The sequence below is a fragment of the Scatophagus argus genome, chromosome 20, assembly GCF_020382885.2.
Source record: "Scatophagus argus isolate fScaArg1 chromosome 20, fScaArg1.pri, whole genome shotgun sequence".
Lineage (NCBI taxonomy): Eukaryota > Metazoa > Chordata > Actinopteri > Scatophagidae > Scatophagus > Scatophagus argus.
In genome coordinates, this window is record NC_058512.1 from 8,359,471 (window position 1) to 8,381,098 (window position 21,628).

The window sequence follows — 21,628 nt, forward strand, 5'->3', positions numbered from 1 at the left end:
ATCATATATATTTATTAGCCCAGTATAACATAAGTGTGACTGACTTCAGTATTTGACTGTCTCAGCTGCCAACAGACGATAAAGTGGCAAGAAATGTTAACACTGTAATGGTAACAGGCATTAAGAGAGACAGAGAGAGCGATTTACTGCCGCGATGTCCCACTGATGCGTCGTGTTTGACGATTATGGACAGCTCAGGGTAATAGCAATGTAATTAGGCCTTTACTGTCGTGTAATTCTCAGTCGAGCACATTGTCAATAGCTTGGCTGATGAGGTTGAAAGCGAGATTGGGATCCAGTGACCCGGGCCAGCCACCATTATTACGGCACACCCACATTCGCACATACACAGGCAGAGTGCTTGTAATGCAGTGTTGATGCTGTGATATTTGCTTTTGTCCCAGTGTTGATCTAAGCTGACATTATGCTGTATGGCCCTGATCGCTGTTTGTCTGACTGTTACATTTGTCATCCGTGGGAGGGCAAACGAGGGATCAGGAGGACTGGAGAGCAAAGTGAGAGAGGGAAGATGGGAGGGATAGCTTGGCAGGTGAAGGAGGGAGGAACAGAGAGTGTGTGTGTGAATGTGTGTGTTGGTGGGGGGTATGTGCTCATCTCTTGTGTGTCAGTTGCAGATCTGCTGGTGCGGAAGCAGATCTTTTCCCTCAGTGACTCTATTAATTTACCTCATTTATCTTAACCACCTCCCCCTCCCCCCAATAAATACTGGAGACCTCAATCTGTGTGTGTGTGTGCACGTCTTAGTGTGTGTGCATGCACGTCAACAACCATATATCTGTGTGTGTGTGTGTGTGTGTGTGCACGTGATGGAATAAAAACACAGCAGCTCCCCTTTCTATTCCCAGAGGACAAATCCGTGGCGGAAAAACTCATTTTCCTGCAAATAGTTTGTCAGCCAAGCTAGGAGGAGTGATAAATTATCACAGACGTTAGGTGAAGGAGGGTGACTGGAGGAAGAGGGAAGCCCTCTCTCTCTCTCTCTCTCTCTCTCTCTCTCAGACACACACACACTGACACACACACTCACACTCCTTTCTCTCATCATCACCACTTTCCCAAACTACTTCTCCCTCTGCTTCCCCCTATCATTTCGATTTACCTCTGATTTCTCTCATCCTGCATTTCACATTTACAAGAAACTCTGATCCAAGCAGCGCACATGGATTTCACGTGCACAGATAAACGCTCACACAGAGTTAGGCACGTACACACACACACACACACACACACACACCAAGTGCAAGTTGGGAAAATGTGGTTGCCTCTACAACTCAAGTGTGACTCCCCATTCGGAATGATAAATTGATGGCCAGAAAAATGGATTTGTTTTCAACTAGTAACACATCAAAGAAATAATAATTCTGTGCGGGGGAGAGTGGCGAGATGATGAATGGGGTGGACAGCTGGATCACAACGGAGCGATGGAGTGAGTGAGTGAGTGAGTGAGTGAGAGAGAGTAGAGGGAGAAAGAGGGAGAAGGAGAGAGGGAGGGAGAGGGAGAGAGATATGAAGAGGTAGGATGTGAGTGGAAAAACTGTAATATCAACATGCAAACAAATCACTGTCACGCAGCTGAAATGGTTTTGTATGTTTTGAAATGGGGTAACCGTGAGCGGACAAGTGTGATCTCTGTCTCCATTGGCCGAATCAAAATTTGGTCACCTGAACGCTTACATCCGTATGTGATATATTGGATATGTCCTACCAAAACCATGGGCATTAATGTCCTGATGTACTATCATTTTCTGTACCGGGAAGGCTGGCAAGATTTTCCCACAAGAGCAGTAGTGCAGTCTGCAGGGGGCTGAGTTCAGGACTCAGTACACACCAGTCGAGCTCTTCTACACGAACTGTAAGAAAAAAAAAAAAAAAAAATTGTTGTAGCATGCAGCATGTTGTGTTGAAGAATGAAAGGGAAAGTTCAGAGCACACTGTTCTCTAAAATATCACAGAATATTTGTGTAATATTATATAAATTCATTATATTAACAAAAGTATTCAGATACATCTTTTTATTGTACTGTTTTTCAGGGGTGGGCTCAGCCCCTTACTTCCAGTGAAGGGAAATCTTAATGCCTCAGCATACCAAAATATTTTGAACAATGCTATGCTTCCAACTTTGTGGCAACAGTTTGGTGAAGGACCTTTTCTATTCCAACATGACTGTGCCCCAGTGCACAAAGCAACGTCCATAAAGACAAGGTTGGATGAGTTTGGTTTGGAAGAACTTGACTGGCCCACATAAATCTCTGACCTCAGCCTCATCCAGCACCTTTGGGATGAACTGGAACAGATATTGTGGATCAGGCCTTTTGGTCCAACATCAGTGTTTGACCTCACAAATGCTCTCCTGCATGAATGGGCAAAAATTCCCACAGAAAGACTCCAAAATTGTGTGGAAAGTCTTCCCAGAAGAGTGGAAGCTGTTTTAGCTGCTGCAAAGCTGTCTGTGCGTTTAGAATGTGATGTCCTTAAGGTCCCTGTTGGTGTAATGTCAGGTGAACCGATACTTTGGTCTATATTGTATTAAACATTAATGTTAAACTATTGCAATACCCTCAGCACAGTAATTTAGCACTTAGTATGTTGAACAGGCTCTCTGTATTACTGTGCATTTAGTTGCAGAAAGTTTGTCAGTTGAGCTTGTGAGCCTGCTCATTGAGAGTTTGAGGGGACCTCACTTCCTCTGTGTCTCAGTTTTTACTGTCCTCCCTGTCCACCCCCCACTTCTACTTCAGCACCAGAACATAAAGGCAAATAAAAGAATCCAGATTTTAAAACACACTGGCAAAACAACCTCATCATGAAACTAAGCATTGGACTGCACTGTTTAAGCCTTAGCATTATGTAGATTGAACTGGAGCTTTTGATCAAGCTACAGACCTCCCACTCAACTCTCATCCCACTCAGGTGGTCATCTCGCTCAGATAATAACCGTTAACATAAGCACTAAAATCACATCACACATCACCATAATCATCATGATTATCACCATCGTCTCAGGTCCCATCACATTTGAAATCATAGCCGGGGCCATGTATATCCACATGGTGTTCAGGGAGTCATTTTGGACTGCCACCGTGCACAGAGGATCATTAAATGTAAGAGGTGTTCTTCCCTCCAGGTTTCTAAAACCGACACTGTACGATGTCTATACCCGGTGTGTGTTTTCATCCTGCTCATTTTATCCCAGCCATATATTATTTCTGTTCTTTTTTAACTCCCCACCCACCCACACTCACACCCACACACACACACAGACACACACACACTCCTTTTTTTCCCTTCGCGGTGATTGATGGAGTAAGGCAACAGAGCACAGAGCAACGTGTGGCCAACAGTCCAAGACAGCCTGCATCTGAGGAAGAAAGAGAGAGCTTGGTTTGGTGGTGGTGGTGAAGAAGAAGAAGAGGAGGAGGAGGAGGAGGAGGAGGAGGAGGAGAGCGGGGATTAAACGAAGAGAGAGGTAAAAGAGAGGGAAGGAAAGAGGACGGGAAAAGGGAATCAGAGTGAGAGTGTGTGTGAAAGAGAGGAGGGGAGGGAGGAAGAGGGAGAGTATGAGAGTGAGAGTGAGAGAGAGGGGAGCTCAGCTGAAAGCCACAGACTTAATTCTATGCATCATTAAGCAGTCTCACTCAATGCAACATCCCCTATACATCATCCACGCTCAGTAAACACAACGGTGACATTACATTAGCAACTGCAAATGAATTTTCTTTTTAGAAGGAAATTGAGAATACTCTCTTTCTCTCCCTCTCTTTTACCCTCTCTGGCGCTGGCAAAGCTTGAGCACAGGCCATAAAAGGCAGGAAGACATAAACAAAATAAAAACACAAACAATATTTCCCTTTGCCTCCCTGGCACACACTCTCTCTGTTTGTCAGGCAGAGCGGGGCAGAGATGTGTGCACAAATGCACACCGCTATTACGCACTCTGCTGTAATTTATTTATAATATGAAAGCAACATGATAAACACGAACATTTTATTCATACTGCTGTGGGAAATATTGATTTTTATTTAAAGACGAGTACCTTTGCTTATGTTGTTTACTGTGCTATCTCTCAATTTGTTCTCAGTTTGTTAAACTTCGGCCAGTCCAGGAGCAGGTTGACCCAAGTGCTTATACGTTAACCTACACATCACTATTTAAAAAAAATGTTGCACCAAACAAACTAGTTCTCACATATTGATTAGTTGCTACTAAATATTTACACGATCACACTGGTAGGTGTAACTGCTGCCTGGCTAAGTGAAACAACACCACTAAAGTTAGCTTGCCAATATGTTACCCGTTTAGACTTAGATGTTAAACTCTCTGACCTTATGAGGCAACTCTACCACACATGGGGAAAATATTTAGTCTGTTACACATAATTTAATCTAATGACATTTCAAATGTGAGATAAAAGGCCATTATTTTACTGCTACTGCTCATGTCATATCATATCAAAATATTTGAATTCTTAGCGAAGTGTGTAAGAACTATTAGTAAAAATGTTGTGAACTTACAAATACCTCAATAATAATATTTATTTATTAGTTTTCTAATATTAGCTTAAACAACATTAACCAAAAAGTCAGTCAAACCTAGCTTAATTGATTATTTCATGCTAAACTACATGAATATTACTAACTCCCACACATATTTCTCATTGGATATAAATAAAACAGATGCATAACTACGCTTACCAAGGCATTGTCTGGTATGTTTAAGAATAATACGTCATGTTTAAGTAAATCCACTCATGATGGACGATGCAGATCTGAGGTTTATTAAAAAAAATCACACAAACAACAACAAGTAGACCTAATTAAATACCACAAAAGTCACACATTTTAGCTGGAAAGCCTACAAAACCTGAATAACATAAATTCTCAGACAAGTTAAATGAGTAATTATATTTTTATTCCACAAATTATGCCCTTTCCCCTAAACTAGTCAGGCTTTTAGGCCTGGGAAATCTATTAAGGCTGTGCTATAGATCATCCCATCCACTGTGGTGTATATATAGATCGGTTGGCTCATTTGAGGAATATTGAATCGGTTACAGTAAAGTAAGCCCCTGGATTGGGCCAAATGTAAAAATCCATGCATGTGTGAGGAGCTGTCAGCGTGTGCTGTAATGACGGATGGCGCTGGGTCTCCTTTTCAGTGAGAGGTGATAAAAAGTCAAATTATGAGTGTCAGGGAGGGACAAGAGAGTATGGGGGAGCAAAGACAGAGAAAAGAGAATTGGACCAGATCCGTCAAATGATAAGGGCAATCAGTCAATCTGGGAACATTTCAGACCACGGAAAGTGTTATTTCCTCCCAGTGCAGTTTGGAGTCAAGGGTCGGGGAGGGGTCAAGAGTATGACCCTCTGACCTCAATCTAGCGAATAGTTATTGATTCATGGTCTCCACAGTTTACCCATGTTATTATCTGCTGGACATGATTGGTTTTCAATTGCAATGATTTGCAGTCAAAGTACACAAAGGAGTGATAAGGACTTGATTAGCAAGTAACAATCTTCATCTTCATCCACTGTACACTCATGCACCCAACATTTATTTCTTTCTTGTTGAGAAAACCGACACGACTTTCTCTTTTTATTTTCAGAAAAGGTTTATGAATGGGAAAGAAAACTTTTATTCTTTCTTCGAACGGTAGAAAACTTGCAATGGAGCAGCAGCACCAACAGCTCTGACTCCACACACTTAATAGCACTTTGAAAATATTCAGTGAGTTATGTTGTTTGTAGTTATGTTTGTTGGTTTTAGTGTTATTAAAACACTAAAATCTTGAGTCTTTGGTTATTATGGTCGTTATGAATATTACATTCTAACTGTAGTGAATAATGACAAAAAATTCACTATAACGCCAAATGCAGGAATGTGCACGCAAAATTCAAGTTTGTTCCAAAGTCAGAACATTTGGAAGTTCTCATCACCACAATGGCCAAAACTGGTGTAAAATTATGGAGCCCAAGAACTCATCCAATAGTTTTGTAATAAACTACAGTGAAGTTAACATGGTCACAAACCCCACAAAAGGCCAGAGACAAAATACAGGATATGCATGCAGATCTTGTCTCTCATTCTTAGTGTGAATTTGCTCAGACGGTGTTGCTCTACCTGCTGAATTAACCGAACCACTAAAACTCTCCTGAAAAGTCACTCAAAGTTTCTAGTAGCCTCTTGGTGCATCCTGACCTGACGCCATCGCAGCCTTTCTGTTTTCCGTCTCAGGAGCATCAAACAGGGCCATGGACCCCCTACCAGGTCGACCCCCATGCTGACCCCCCTCTACACTCTGAGACTGACCCGCTCCGAGGTGTGAACTTCTGTCCCCCCAGCTGATAGAGCCTCCTCATTTTTATAGTCCTCATCCCTTGCTTTTTATGACTCTGCAGTTTGATTATAGCATAGGGGGCTTTGGGCAGCAAGAGCCCCGGAGAGGCACGCGCACACACACACACACACACACACACCATCATCAAAGGAGCTATGAGAGGAATGTGGACATTTGCTGTTTGTTTTATCATGCAGTACCAGCACTTATCTGCTTAATCATAAAGATTGGCCAGGGAATGAGGCAACAGGGACAGTGTGCTGCTATTCCCCAGTTGGATTGTTAAATGTTGTTCCTGGGATGAGCCAGGTTCATTTTGGTTGTAGCAGGTACATGGGATTCTTATTTGAAGAGAGGGCATAAAAGGAGTTCACTTTAACATTACAAACTGTTGTGATAAAGACGCATCTCAGTGATTCAGCCACAGCTTGTCCATTATTTATGGACAGTTTAGACATTTTATTTTGTGTTCTCTTGCAAGACATTATTGATACACTCTTAAAAATATGCTTATCCATCATGAACTACTGATTATTTTCATTATTGATTAGTCTGCCTGATTAACCATGTGGTCTGTGAAAATATGCCTCCTGCAATTTCTTAGAGCCTCAGGTGAGCCTAATGATAAACACAAATATATTTAAATTACAGTGAGAAAAAATGCAAGAAATCCTTAAACCTGCTTAGATGGATCGAGATAGTTTTCATTGTATTACGGACATGTTATTTGTGAAATTGTTTTGTTTTCTGGCACGTCAGTCGTTTCTGTTATTCGATTGTGTTTTTACATTCTCGACTTAAAGCTGTGTTAATACATGGTGGATTGATTCCTGTTTAGGGTGTGTTACACAGTTACACGGATATTTCAGTGTATTGTAGATGTCAGCCTTGCAATACATTGGATTTCAGAATCACCTGTGTGGCAATGCTGTGGTAATCATGATCTACCGGTGCCGCTCTGACAGTGGGCTCAACTATATGACAGGCAACATAACACGCATGTGAATGCTCATGGCTATATTCAAAAAAGAGTCTCAGAATATGTAATTCCTTGTCATAGCAGGGAGATCATCTCCTCACTCGGTTCTGTTTCACATGCATATGTTTCTTGGGAATAGGAATACTTTCTTCCACCATCTGAGCCTCAGCACTGCGACTGAGCTGTAGTTACAGTGTGTGAGATACACAACACTTTAATTAAGTCACAGGATCTCACCCCCCCTTGTTTGTTTTTTTCTTCCTTCAGTCCTGTGAGTCAATCAGACTCTCTGCCCTTCGTTTCCCCTGTGTGGGAGGCCAGTGTTCTGGCCTGAGTAGCTGGGAAAGTCCCATGATTTATGGCCCTTTGCAGGCCTGACTGCCTCTCACCTCGCTGATGATAGAGCCAGAGGTAACGAGGACTGGTTGCTCAAATCCACTCCTCTGTTTGCTAAATCCAATTTTATTCATACGGGATTTAAAGGCTCTTCACAGCCGCTGCCTTCTGATGCCACTGGGAGATTCAATTGGAAAGATTTATCAGAGTACTTCTATGTGTAATTGGGTATATTTTTTACAGGTTGGGTGATAATCACATGGATTGGATGTTAATGATTAAGCCCTCCAAAGGTTGAGAGGGTGCATTTTATTTTCAGTCGCACATGGTAGACTTTCATTTCCTTATTCTTAAATTTTTTTTTTTCATTTGATGCATGCCCCATGGATTCTTGTAAAAATGTGTGGTGCTTGTACAAGAGCAAATTGAAAGCAGCTTTAACGGAATAAGAGCCGGTCATCCTTTTTCAGTTTGACCGAGAAAATCTGTTGTGGCTTAATATTTACCGTATAACTCTTTGCCCCAGTCAAATGTTGAACACTGCTGTATCAACAATATTCAAATGTACTGTATAGCAAAAGAACACAATACCACATAAGAGCAAAGCCCATACTGAGGGCTGAATCATTATGAGGTCCATTTTGAGGCTTCCTGCACTTGTTCTGATCCGAGGATCAAGCAGCTCTGACATATTAAAATCAACCAACCTTACATATATAGAGGGACACACACGAACACACACACTGCCAGCAGCAGCAGCAGCAGGGCAGTAACTCAAGGCCAAAGGAGGAGGTTTATTTTTATCATGGGCAAAGGCGCCAAATCATGGTATGAAGGGGGCTATATAAATGCAAATTGTATTGGAGAGCTATTAGTCCTGGAAAAGGTTTGTATGTAAATGCCCTATAGGACCACAGTGGAGCACTCGGCCAGTTCAGATTAGTGCAGTTTGTGGCAAATGTGCTGCAAAAAGACAAAATAGAAAAATAGACAGAAAATGCAATTGCCTTGTGGTAAATCATGGTGAACAAGGTGAGCAGTTGAGTAATTGAATGGCCAAGGTGTTTCTATATGGTTTATTGTGCATGCAAGAGAGATTTACTGAGGTCGGTTCACTGTGTCCATGTGCAACTGCTCATGTTTTATGATCACGATACAGATTTTTTCAATGTGGCCATAAGCAGCTCTGTGAAAGAACAAAATGTTGAAGCATCAATAAATGAATTTCTCTGATTAATGCTTGCCTCGTTTACGGCACTTGAATCTACTGACAATGAACTTTGTTGCTGGCAATACAGCATACTAAACCGGCTGAAGAGAAAAAAAAGAATTGGTGATTATGAAATGAGCAAATCAAATATGGCGCAGGATGCCACATCATTCACGGAAAGTAGCAGATTTAATAACTGGGCATCGGGCTGTGAGTGACAACACAAGCGCAAGGCCGCCCTCTAGCGTCAGGTAGAGAGGCTCACAGTCACATCAGTCACGAATCCACCACACAAAACATTTCATTTTTATTCAGACAGTCAGTGCCTACATAACCTTGCATTCAAAATACCACATGACAAAAAATTGTTTGAATAAAACTGCATAATATATACAGTATATACATTTCAAGATGTGTATTGACAGGGTTAAGAAGTTAAAACATGTGGAATCACTGTATTAACAACATTTAGATATAAAATGTTTTCATACTGTCAAATAAGAACAGAATGACAAATTGATAGTTTTATATATAAAAAAAACTAAAACACATTCTGTCACCTCCTCATCGTGGACATTAAGTGACTCGGTGGGTGAAGTTTAAAGTGCACCTGCAATTCTTCGCTGATCTTTTGTTTCCTTGAATTATTTCTTCCGGAAAGTTATATTTCTGCAAACCCACGTCATGCCATCCTGCGAAGAAACAGACAACGTTGTTCTATGAAAATACACAGTGATGTGAAATCGATGTGTATGTTTAGGATGTCATAGGTTACGGCTGATTTCCAACACCAGCCTTCTGAGGAGGAGATAAAGAACAACACGACTGCATCATAACCTGCAAGCACTCAGGCCAGTGTCATTGGTCCAGTTTTAAAACAATGAAATTAGTCAGGAAATAAAGACAAAAAAAATCCTATAGTGAATGGACTTTTGTTCTTTTTTTAAGAGTGTTATCAATTTATTTATGTATAACATGTTGTTGTAAAAACATTGCCTTACTGTGTTACTGGTTATGACACACTTAAAACCACACTGTGGTTACACAACAGCAAAGCCTCTTTAGTCTTCAAAAAGATGATAACATGCTTAACTTTGGACCTTTAATCTGGACAATCTTATAAATACCATGTATAGTTTGAGAAGGTAGAACTGAAATGATACAGGAACCATGTGCACTTGGTCTATCTGATATAAATTATTTTTCCTTACTGCTGACAAAGCGTGCCCCTTTGTCAGTTTCAGGTGATATGACACTACTCAATGCCAATATTCTGCAAGTTCTCAAACTGCCTGCAAACTGGCTGGAGCCCTCACTATGCATGCATGCTGTGTGTTTGCAGAGTGCGTGTACTGTAATCACCTGCACTCCCTCAGCAGTGACCGCTGAGCAGGCCTGGACCTGCCACATGCGATCCCGGATAGTGTGCAGATTGAGACTTTCTGCCAGCTCAGATGCTGGAATGGCTGTCATCAGATCCTGCTTGTTGGCAAAGATTAGCAGCGGCACACCGGCAAGCTTGTCCTCCTCCAGTAACTCAGCCAGCTCCTGGAGGAGCAGACACATGAGGGTAGTCAGTGACGTATGTGTTCTGGATGAGTCAGAAAACTAAATAATATTTACCTTTGGCTTGAATTACACAATATTTAATTCCTAATGTTTGTGATGAGTGGACAGTCCTACGATGGGAATATTTTAACCCTCAAAATGTTCTCTAGCAGTTAGTTATATCACTAAAACTATTTTATCATTGCAATTTTGAAAGAAAATACAAAATGCATCTCACCAGACTCGTCTCTTCAAATCTTTTCCTGTCTGAGCTGTCAATCACATAAATCTGCAAATAACATGGTCATAGATATTATTAAAATGATTCTTAACATGCATAAAATATCTTAAGGACTACTGTCTGTTTAATGCAGGCTATTGTAACAAGCACATCAAAGTGAGTCTACCAGAACATCTGTGTTCTCAAAATAATTCCTCCAGTATGGGCGGATCTTGCGCTGACCTCCAATGTCCCAAACGTTCAACTTGAAGCCAGATGACTGAACACTCTTAATATTGAATCCCTGTAGTGACAGATAATATAGATCCTTAATTCTTTATTTGATGCTTGCAACATGGTTTGGGAATCTGTTTTGACAGGAATATATTTGTACTTGTGTTGGAGTGATGTGGCTGATATCTTCAGCTGCCAGCTGTTTCAGCAGAGTGGTCTTGCCAGCATTGTCCAAACCAAGCAACAGTAAGCGCACCTCCTGCTCTGGAGACTGCTTCAGCCTCCGAAGAATGGACAAGAGGCCCTGCAGGTGGATCAGTTACAGGTGATGAACTTCAATGAGACAGAAGATTCAAACGTGACATTTCATAGGGGAACCTGCAAACACTCATCATTATATTGTTACAGAGTCATGGCCCAAGCTGCATCTGGGAAAGCAATAACCAACAGCATGGTGTGAGGGGTTGGCAGAGGAACTCGGCACAGCTTGCACAGGAGGTTTAACACTCATGCCGCCCAAAGCAGGAATCATCTGGAGCATGAGGATTTAGCTGTGAGCCGCTTGCGGTGACCTACTCATGTAGCAGGCCAAGAGTTCTCATTGACCAAGATTAGGCATGTGGACGGTGATGGCTTGTGTCCAGAAAGGGTAAGCTATTTACCTTACAGTGTGCTCTGTTAAGATGAAAATGGTGTCACCACACTCAGCATGTTTACTGTGTCAAATATAGATAACATAGCTGATTTTCAGCTGATGCTCTAACACATATAGACATCATTTCAGCACATTTCATTGCGCATCTTTCGTTTTCTTTGGCATTTTTCTGGTTTTGTAGTGTTAAAAGTTGCAGCTTGCCTATTCTTTGTCCAATCAGACATCTGAGTATTGATGAAATACACAAATATTATTTTCAGTGACCATATTTAAACCAAAGTTAGCCTCAGTATTAACATATTGTTGACATTTTTTCAACAGTGACCAATTTCTAAAGTTATCTATCCTACTTGGGTGCGCCATTCACTTGCATGTAACATTCAGCAAGCTGTCTCTAACAATTTTCAGTGCCACACACACCTTGAGACATCAACTATCATTCAGTGAAAATATAAATTAATTGGTTGTGAATGATGATAACTCACCATGTTTTCTTCAGGTGTGTGTTGTGGCCCCTGCTCAGACTGAGGGGATTAGCATCTTCCTAACCACAGAGTTGCGTCCCAATGGGAGGACAGCTGCTCTGCCTGGGAACCTGTGACGTGAGAGGACGGGAGGACCAAAAACGCACCATTCAAAATGTAATACTGAAAATATTTATGACTTCTTCAGAAAAAGATTTTTTCATCAAAATTTTTACTGATTAATCACTCCTTTCTTTCTCTTTCCTTTAAAAGCACTTTAAATGCAGATTTATAAGCGCTGTAAGTAAACTTCAAGCCCAGATATATAATTGCTGAAGGCAAATGACAAATATTATTTTTAAATACCTGTTACAATAAATTTGGCAGTTACCGTAATTTGGAGGCAAATAGTTCCAAACTGAATTAATAACTAACCATTAACTAATACGATGGTTACTTTGTTTTAACTAATTAATTAAATACCGTAATGACTGAACTCGAACTCGCATTCATCCTGTGCTTGCGCTGTAAATCCTGTTTGCACACACGCTTACACAGCGCCCTCTAGAGTTAAATAGTCGACTCCGTTTCATATTACGGCTTCTGCTGTTTCTGTTTCAAGGAACAACAAAAACATGTCCGAATCCGACTGGCTGAGCTCATAACTCGCAACAGCCACCTTCAGTCACTTTAACAAGTGGTCGATTCGACCGACTGCTATATGATTCCCGTCGTGTTAACGGCCGACAACCCAGGAAGATGCCACAGAAAGCACTGGGATCCATTGTAGGTCTTCTTTACACCGGGACCTATCTGGTGCAGGTAAGCTAACGCCAGCGCACCCGGGGTCGGCTGACGCTTCTAGCTGAGGCCGCGGCTCCTGTTGTTGGTGAAGGCCTTCTGCTGATCCTTTTTGTCTCCTCCACAAAGGAAACTGGGCACGGTTCGCTGCTATTACTGTGGATGACGTCAGTTATTCAAAGTTTTCATTTTAATTTCGACATTCAACTTGGTTGAAAATTTACGATGTGTTTCAAACAAGCTACACGGATGTATTATATCTGCGTTTCCTCAAATTTACAGTGTGAATCAAGGTTATCAAGATTAACGTTAGCCGTTGCTAACTGGCACCCGGTGAATTGACGTGTTTATTCACAGTTGTTGATATTGGCTGGAGAAGGCAAACGGCCCCAGTTTGTCGAGTTTACCGTTTTCACTTTGGCCAGAAAAAGTTGATAACGACATGAAGCAACACACTTAAGCAGTTTAGCATTTTTCGACATATTTATTGACTCGCTGACATCGTCCGGCAGAATAACGGAACCATGACATTACCGTCATTCTTTTATTGCTACTGGTCACTCTCATTAAAATTCACGTATTTTGTCATTGCAGTATAGATAAATGTACTGTACTGTTGGCAGCGTTTAGCAGTGGTGTCACATTAAGTTACGGGAAATTAGCGTAGAAATGTGAAACGAAACGAAACGAAACACAATGAGAGAAACTTGAAGTTGCAAATTACATAGCCAGATCCTGGCTATAGTTCGGTCTCTGAAGAGCTCGCTGTGTCACTTGTGTGACTGAGTGTTGACTCACACATTCACTCTGTTTACCTCTTGTGTTTATTCAAGGGAAAGGAGTTCTGTTTTGGGGTAAACAATGAACAGTACCGCTGTGAGATGGGGTACTGCTGTGGAGAGACGGAGTGCTGCACCTACTACTACGAGCTCTGGTGTAAGTTTCAGTTATTATTATTCTTTTAGTTTCTTTTCCGTGTTGTAGATTTTTAAGGTTTGTGTTGATTTGTTTAACGTGTGTTATTTCATCCTCAACTTAGTTTATCACGATGTATATTGAAAATTAAACAACATTAGCCTGAAATTTGAAGTTATTTATTTTGATATTTGGTGCTCAGATGACCGTGGATTTACCACCTTTGCCTTGTTAAATGTCAGGAAAAACGTTGATCAGTTAGTTTCATCAGTTACCTGAAGATGATGATAAGATTACATTCAGTCTGTCTCCCCTCATAGGGTTCTGGTTGGTATGGACCCTGGTCATTATGTTAAGCTGCTGCTGTGCCTACCGACACCGGAGGGTTAAGATGCGTCTTCAGCAGGAGCAGCGTCAGCGTGAGATCAGCCTCATGGCCTACCAGGGAGCTTCCAGTTCCTTCATTTCCCCTCCACCGCTCAATCTAAGTGAGTAATGTTTGAGTTTGTGAATGGGACATTATAGTTAAATTTAATAGCTTTGATGTTTAATTTGGAGCTGAATATATTCTTAATTCCCTATTTTCTTGCAATGACATATTCTGTGTCATCTTGCAGCTCTATGTATTGGCAGCTTCTCAAAATGTTTGACATTTGTTCAGTGCCTACTCCATCAGATGGTGAGGGAACTCGAGGATGGAAATCTGTATTTTTAAAACAAACTAGGACTTGGTAACAGGGTTGTGGTGAGGCCAGCCATTCTACAGGCTTCATGTCTTGTGGTCATTGGCATCATTCTGTTGGACATTACTGAGTTCTGTTGTTCATATGTAAATGTCAGGCAGCAAAGTTGTGGCAACTAAATTTTGGAGCTTTGTACCAAATACAGCCTCCACATGACAACAGCAAACCTTGCTTGCATGTTTGTTACTTGGATCCACAATATACCTGAACTGTCCTTACAGCAGCTGTCTCCTCTGCTTCATAACCTTAGAATTGGAAGGGCTGAACCTCATCCCAGACTTGTCACATTCCGCTGCAGATTGCCCGAGTGTATATTAGAGATCATGGTCTGTCGTTGCCAAAAGGACAGCAGACAAGAGAGATGCCACCCTGATGTCAGTGATCACTCTGAACCTTGGCTTAAACTTGATATCTTGTTCACTAATATCACACACAGGACACGGTGCACACATGTCTGTCTGAGGCCTGCAGTGAACATTCTTGACTTAATTTCAAGAATGTGAGCAAAGCTCCAACTGTGAGTGTACACACATGGTGACACACACAGAAATCTGGCTAACATGTACGCACTAAGGTGTAGCCACAGGATATCATGGAGTATGAAATAAACCATTTCCAAATAGGATACGTTTTAGCTTTCTTAAGCATGCCTCCCAAACCTGTTACCTTGATAGATACAATGACATATTAAACTGTATTAAATTTATTTTCATTTTAATTATATATTATACACAAACAATATTCATATCACACTGAGTTTTGGGAAAATGTATTCTAGTTTTCTGTTTCAGTTTTTTGTTGTGGTTGTCTGTTTTTTTACTGTGGTTGACGTGTGAGTGTGGCGTGGTATTTTGAGCAACGAGTGCTATTAAGGATGGTTAGTTAGGAGGTTAGTTTAGGTTTTGACTTGTAGCAGTTGCTTCTTACTAGGTGCACAGAAATGTAGCCCATGGTGTTATTGATTAGCTGTTCCTGAAGCAGTAGCACCACCAAGAGCACTTGGCTGCAAAACAAAATGATAAGTTGTTGCATGTGGACTACAGAAGGGTCTGACGCACATCGTCTTCTCATAAACTGCAAGGAATTTGTTGTTTGAAAACAGATGCTGTAACAATTGAATTTTTGGCTTTTCAGCTTTGACAATGAAGTGATTGTCAAAGTTGTTCAATTTATTATTTTGACTGACCTAGCACTGTAAAGACGAAGTGTTGCTGGTCTACATGGATGTGCAACTGCCTTCATGGGATGATGCTTTGAAAGGTAAAGCTTTTCTGTTTGCTGACTCTCAGGGTTTTGGAATGACTGCAAGCTTCCTGACTATGAAGAGGTGGTAGGTCACCCCCCAACTCCACCACCTCCTTACTCTGAAAACCCTCCCGAGACTACTTCAGCAGTTTCCCCGCAAGTGAGCCAACCAGAAGCTGCCTCGGTACCACAACAACCGGCTGAGACCGACTCGAGGGTGGACAGTCAGGCCTCAGGCTCTTCATCAGAGCAAGAAGCAGTGTTGATGCCGATCCAAGCGCAGTGTCTGGCGGAGGAGAACGTGCAGGCTCCATTAATGGCGGAGGCAGAGGAGGATGAAGAGCTCATCACTCGTAGACGCCATGTAACCGGAGACTCGGGGATTGAGGTGTGTGTTTGCCAGTTGGATGTAGATGAGGGCTCTGGGCTTGAGGAGGAAAGCGACGAGGAGCACCGGATATGCAAGGTCACTGGTCGGGACTGCTGCTCCGGGCACCAGCAGCAGATCTTCACACAGAAAGAGCACTCCTCTGAGCTGCCCAGCCAGACCGCCAGCACCAGCACTGGGGACCACATGGTGTGATCCACAATTTAACTATCCAGCCAGCCAGTGTGGCTTTCCGCTTCACACAGGGTGACATGAGATTGCTGTTGCCATCATCATCAGCAAAGGAACTGTCTGTGTTTTAATTATTTGAACTAACACTCAGGCATCATGTTAAGATGATGATGATAACTAAAGCTTAATGGTTCCTGATTAGAAAAGACGACAGTGTGTGGACAAAACTCCTTTGCTTTTTCTTTTTTTCCCCGCTTTGCTTCTCCTTTGCAGGGAAACCAGCAAACACATATTGCGCTCCTATTTGATATGTTGATCTTACCATGAAGTGCGAGAACGTGACTGGGTAGTGAGAAGGCGGCAATTGATCCTTAATGAAACCGGACTGTTTCCCTTGCTCCTGCCCTCTCCTTGAGCCCTGCTATCATGTTTCTATTTCTGTCTCGCCACTCTCCTTTGGTCAGAACATTTCCGGCCATCCTTCCATCTGACATTTTACCTCTGGTGGGATGGTCAGCTCGGAGCATACCAGCACGGTCAACAACAGTTTCTCCCCTGTCCCCGTTAAGAAGAGGAGTCAAAAACAAACCCCTGGAACACTTAGGATGATAGTGAATGAATCGACAACAGTTGAAGACGAGTTTTTTTTTCCCCCAAAGCTGTGTGTGTGTGTGTGAGAGAGAGACAGAGAGTTTGCGTGTGTGCTTTTGAAATGTAGGGCACAGCTGCATGGTGATGTCAGCTCTTAGGTCATGGCAGCCAGTTCTGGTGTTGTCAGGTGTGAGTCTATGAGACTGTTCACATCTAGAGTAGGGGAGACTATACACCCACAAATAGAAGTGGAGAGAGTTACAGGAAGGAGTTTGTTGTTTCGTCTCTGACTTTTAAATGTCATACACCCACCCACTCCACTAGCCCTTTTTTCCCCCCTTCCTTTTTTGATATCAATATTATCATCTCCCCAGCTCTGTGGTTACCAATCAGCATGACTGTATGCGTGACCAGCTTTTAATGATTAATTGACTGTGTGCATGTTATCTCCACACTTCAGTTTCTGATTGCATTAAAGGTCATAGTAATAGCCAAAAGAGCTAAGCCACCAATAACCAATAAAAAGTCTTGTGGTGGCTCTGTGTTACTGTGTTTAACGTACTGTGTAATGTCAGAGTGAGTAGTGACAGCATTTGGCTTGTTCTGCACAGGAATATATAGTTTGGATGTTTGTAATGAAGGATGCACTTGCTTTTTTATTTCATAACCAGCTACGGCTCAATAAATACCACAGGTGTAACTATTAATTGCAACAAAGCTCCTGATGGGGGCTGCTAGAGTGTGTACTAGTGAGTGGTTGTTGTAGTGCAGTAGGGAAGGGTTGACTTTTGTGTGTATATATCTTTGCAGTGCTGTAGCATCTGCTTAAAATACTTACTCAGCACTGAGGTGGATTAAGAATTAAAAGCACTGTTATTTTGCATGAGGCATGAATTTCTGTGATTACATTTGACTTCATTAGCATTTTCTAGTCAACATGCTACTTGCTTTTCTCATCTGTTTGTCAAAGTGATGGTGGGCCACAGTGGCTCTACGACTGTATGTCCAGATATTGTGATAAGTAATTGGACTGAGGTTTAAGTTTAGATGCCCTGGATGTGGTTTCATTGTTTTGTTATGACTGTGTGAGCTATGCTATGCTGTTACGCAGTGTTGGTAGCTAGTTAGCTTGTGCTGTCTCGCCGCTCTGTGGCATCCGTAGCTCTTGGCAGCATGAGGGATTTGCAGTGGTATTTTCCATTGGCAGCAGAAGATGGGTGTACTAGGAACTTGAGGTGGATGCAGGCTCTGCAGCCTAGTCAGTGTTGGCACAGCTGCAGAATCTGTTGTGATTAACTGTATGCTTCTTTGCATGTCATGTTGCTTGCCTAATATACTGTAAAATGTGTATGTAACACATAGCAGTCAAACTGGGTGTGTTCAGATAGGTAAAAACAAAATTATTATTTGTTGCAACATTGATTGCGCAACCAGTAACAGATAAGTTAAAAGAGAATAAATTCCCAGGTGGCAAAGTGGTGAGTAAGTGCTAACACTTCATTCTTGTCAGATACATTTATTCATGCATTAACATTAATGGCCAGTCTCTCCTTTTCAACACGGATTGAACTCTGACAAGGACACATTGTGGTAGTTTTCGGCTTCTTTATAAGACATTACATTGGGTTCTGCAGCTCGGCGGTACATCAAAGAGTTTCCTCTTTCCTCCCAACTAGCAGAATCACAAAACTCTGTACTGGCCGTGGTTGCGTTTCTTGTTTTTGTGATCTACCATTTGAGCTGTGCTACATACTAGCGTGACTAAATGGTAGGAAGACTGTACAAGGGGGCCAGTAGAATAGTTCTCTAAGGTTTGAATTTAAAGAATAGTTTATTTCATGTCCATTAAACATGACTAATCAAACATGATGTTAGCCAGTTTTGCAATCCTTGTGTTGCGTAGTCAAGCAGGAACTTAAATATGAAGCCAAACTGATGACAATGACCTTTTCCCAGGAGCTGTTACTCTGTGAGCATGACTGCACACCCATTACCACAAGTAATTTAAGACTTTTTTTGACCAACACACCTCAAGCTGCCTTGCTGCATCTCTAGAGGGCGAATGTCGTGATTATGGAGCTGCACAATAAACTGTTGCCTCTGTGTACCAAAACAGATGTGCTACTGCCTTATTAGAGTAGATGTGCTTAAGTGGTTCTGTTCTGGATTTCTTTTGAATGGTGTTTATCTGTGTTGGTTCATGCATGATAGCATCAGATTGGAGGAGCGCTTTTGTATCAATAGAAAATGGCACCTGAGCTTGTTTCACTTGCTTTTTGAGAAGAGGATGTGGTTTAAAAACATTTAAAAGCCACAAGATTTAACCTGCCACATGTTCCATTGAGCTTTACTTATATTGGTTTTGTGTCTGAGGAGAGGTGTTGATTTTAAAATACTGTGTGTCTAATTCGATGTGGCACTGACAGAATTTGTCCAGACCAGATTTTGAGTTTGTGCTCATTCTGTTTTTGCTCTGTGGATTTGGTTGCAATTAGTTTTTTGAAAAGAACTGACTCATGAGGAAAATTAATATAAAAAAGAAAAAAATTTCTATAGTTTTGTTGTGATTCATTCTTTTTGTGTTTGGAGGACAAAACATAACTCCAACAAGAGATTGCTTTGTAATCTTTTTTCCTAAGGTGCATTTCGTGCTTATTTGTATGCATATGTAGACCAACTAATAGGGGATGTGCAGGGGGTGGGGTGGGGTGGGGTTAGGGAAGGACAGAAGTACTTGTGTGCATGATTAAATCGGAGGTCACTGGTTTTCCCATTGCCAAACAACTCTATGCCTCCCTGGTTTCCACATGTTTACTGAGATTAAGGGCTATATCGGTCATCAGTTTTGGACAAACATCCATCCATCCGTTTTATTGAGTGATTTGTCCGCTCTGCGCTGTTCATTTAAAAGCCGCAGTTGCCGAGGTTCATTATCTGAACATGGTCAGACATCTGTACTGTGACCATGGTTAGTGTTTGGATTTGGCTGTCCTTTTTTTTAATGTTGTGGTGGAACTCATATTTAATAATAACTGATTGTATATGACCATATATGTTTGTTTAATGGGCTTTAACTTTGCCTTTTTGTCCTGTCAGTCTCAACGGAGGTGCGTGATGCGACATCTCCCTACCCCCCCCCCCACACACACAAACACACACTGCCCAATGAGAACCATTCTGTCTTATTTAACCAGCTGCATGTGTGGTCATGACAGCAGTTTATACTTTGCTCTCTTGGCTCTTTTGTCAAGCGAGACTCCACCCTCCACAAGTCTGTTGAACAGAAACCATAGCCAGCATTGTAGCTGCTTTTTTTTCTTCAGCTGCACCATCCTGCATGTTGGCCCTTGAAAACAGGAGGGCACATCTACCCATGCAGAAGTGTCGACAGAATAATCAGCCAAAGTCACTGCCATCTCCATGATATACAGATTGTCACCGGTGTATGCGTGTGTATGTGTGTGTGCGCGTGTGGTTATCATGCTCTGTTTGGTTTCCCACTCTCAGGTTTATCTTTAACAAGCAGTGCTAGAATTTAACACGTTTGACCCACCAGTCTCATAAGGCCAAAGCAGTTGTTTCATGATAATTGTCTCCTCATTGTTGTCTGATGTTATTTCAGCATCACGCATCTCTGTAGTGTATTGTACTTTACTCAACTAGGCTATGCAAAAACATACTGTTATATGCTGCGAGCCCTTTCTCACATTCTCTGTCATTTGTCTGTGGGTAACCGTACAAGCAATATAACTCTCAGTACGTGTGGCACTGCAATGTACTGTAGTCTACTTTGGTTGGTCTGTGTACATGTATTTGTTTAAGAAAACGCATTTTTAAAAAAAAAGTACTTGTAATGCTACTACAACGATGTATGTGTGTTTCAGTGTCAGCTGAGGGGCTTGAGTTAAAAAGCCATTCTAGTTTATATATATTCTTTTTCTTCTTTTTTTTTTTTGATGTTTTCTTGTCTGCCCGTTAACCACTAACACTTTCTATTCCTGGCTTATAAACCATGTTACTGAATTGTGTAAGTTGAAGGAAAAAAGTTGAACTTATTGTTTCTGTTGGATTAATTCATGTTTGGTCTGTTTGCCACTTTTCCCATCCCTTATTTTTGTTGCACTAAGGTGATGCATTGGTTTTCTCAGTTTAAGCAACAGCTCTCTTCTTTTTCCAACCAGATGAATTTTCACTGACTATTAAACTATTGCCTTTTAATCCTCAGTTACTACGCCATCATTTTCAAAATTTTTATATATTATACATATGAAAGACCTCAACATGGAACACAGTCAGCTTACATGAGACCACATTAGTAGAATTTGTAATGCGTAGTGAAAGGAAATTGTCAGTTTGATAGTTTCTGGGGAAACAACTTGTAAACTGTATTATTTCTCAACCATAATCAATAGCAAACAGATGGAGGTGTCATGGTTGAGCTATGTGGATGTTTTTTTTTTTTTTTGCCAAAATCAGAAATATTCGTTTGACGAGGAAGCGGGCACCTACAGAAACAGACGTGAGTCTCGTTACATTTTTCTTTTCTAATAACTTTAAATAAGCCAAAATGAGTGAAGTGGAAAAAGGAAAAAAAAAAAGCATAAAAGCACTGAATGCTAGTTAAAACGCTTCGGTTTTAGAAAGAAGCTTGCTGTGTACTCGTTGGGTCATCATTTGTATTTTATTTTTTTAATAAAACAAACATTGGCACTCAGTTCACTCTGACTCTTGCTGTTTCTTGGCCTTAAATACTTTAGATTTCATCCTTTCAAT

General features: G+C 41.4%; 2 protein-coding genes across 4 annotated transcripts; one reads left to right on the top strand and one right to left on the bottom strand.

The window, feature by feature from the left end:
* Positions 1 to 9,253: 9,253 nt before the first annotated feature.
* On the bottom strand, positions 9,254 to 13,251 carry LOC124051486 (ADP-ribosylation factor-like protein 3). 3 transcript variants are annotated; one of them, XM_046374903.1, is made up of 7 exons: positions 12,844 to 13,251; positions 12,023 to 12,132; positions 11,043 to 11,186; positions 10,836 to 10,952; positions 10,667 to 10,717; positions 10,243 to 10,428; positions 9,254 to 9,572 (listed from the first exon to the last, which is right to left on the bottom strand). In XM_046374903.1, the coding sequence occupies exons 2-7, from the start codon at positions 12,023 to 12,025 to the stop codon at positions 9,525 to 9,527; spliced, it is 549 nt and encodes a 182-aa protein (XP_046230859.1). In that variant the 5' UTR covers positions 12,026 to 12,132; positions 12,844 to 13,251; the 3' UTR covers positions 9,254 to 9,524. The 3 variants fall into 3 exon arrangements, with proteins under 3 accessions (XP_046230859.1, XP_046230858.1, XP_046230860.1); XM_046374902.1 differs by lacking the exon at positions 12,844 to 13,251 and adding an exon at positions 12,485 to 12,618; XM_046374904.1 differs by lacking the exon at positions 12,844 to 13,251 and adding an exon at positions 12,393 to 12,457.
* wbp1 (WW domain binding protein 1) lies at positions 12,692 to 21,570 on the top strand. Its single transcript, XM_046374900.1, has 4 exons — positions 12,692 to 12,823; positions 13,636 to 13,738; positions 14,038 to 14,205; positions 15,750 to 21,570. Exons 1-4 carry the CDS (start codon positions 12,761 to 12,763, stop codon positions 16,286 to 16,288), a joined length of 873 nt encoding a protein of 290 aa, XP_046230856.1. The 5' UTR covers positions 12,692 to 12,760; the 3' UTR covers positions 16,289 to 21,570.
* The last annotated feature ends 58 nt before the right edge of the window (positions 21,571 to 21,628 follow it).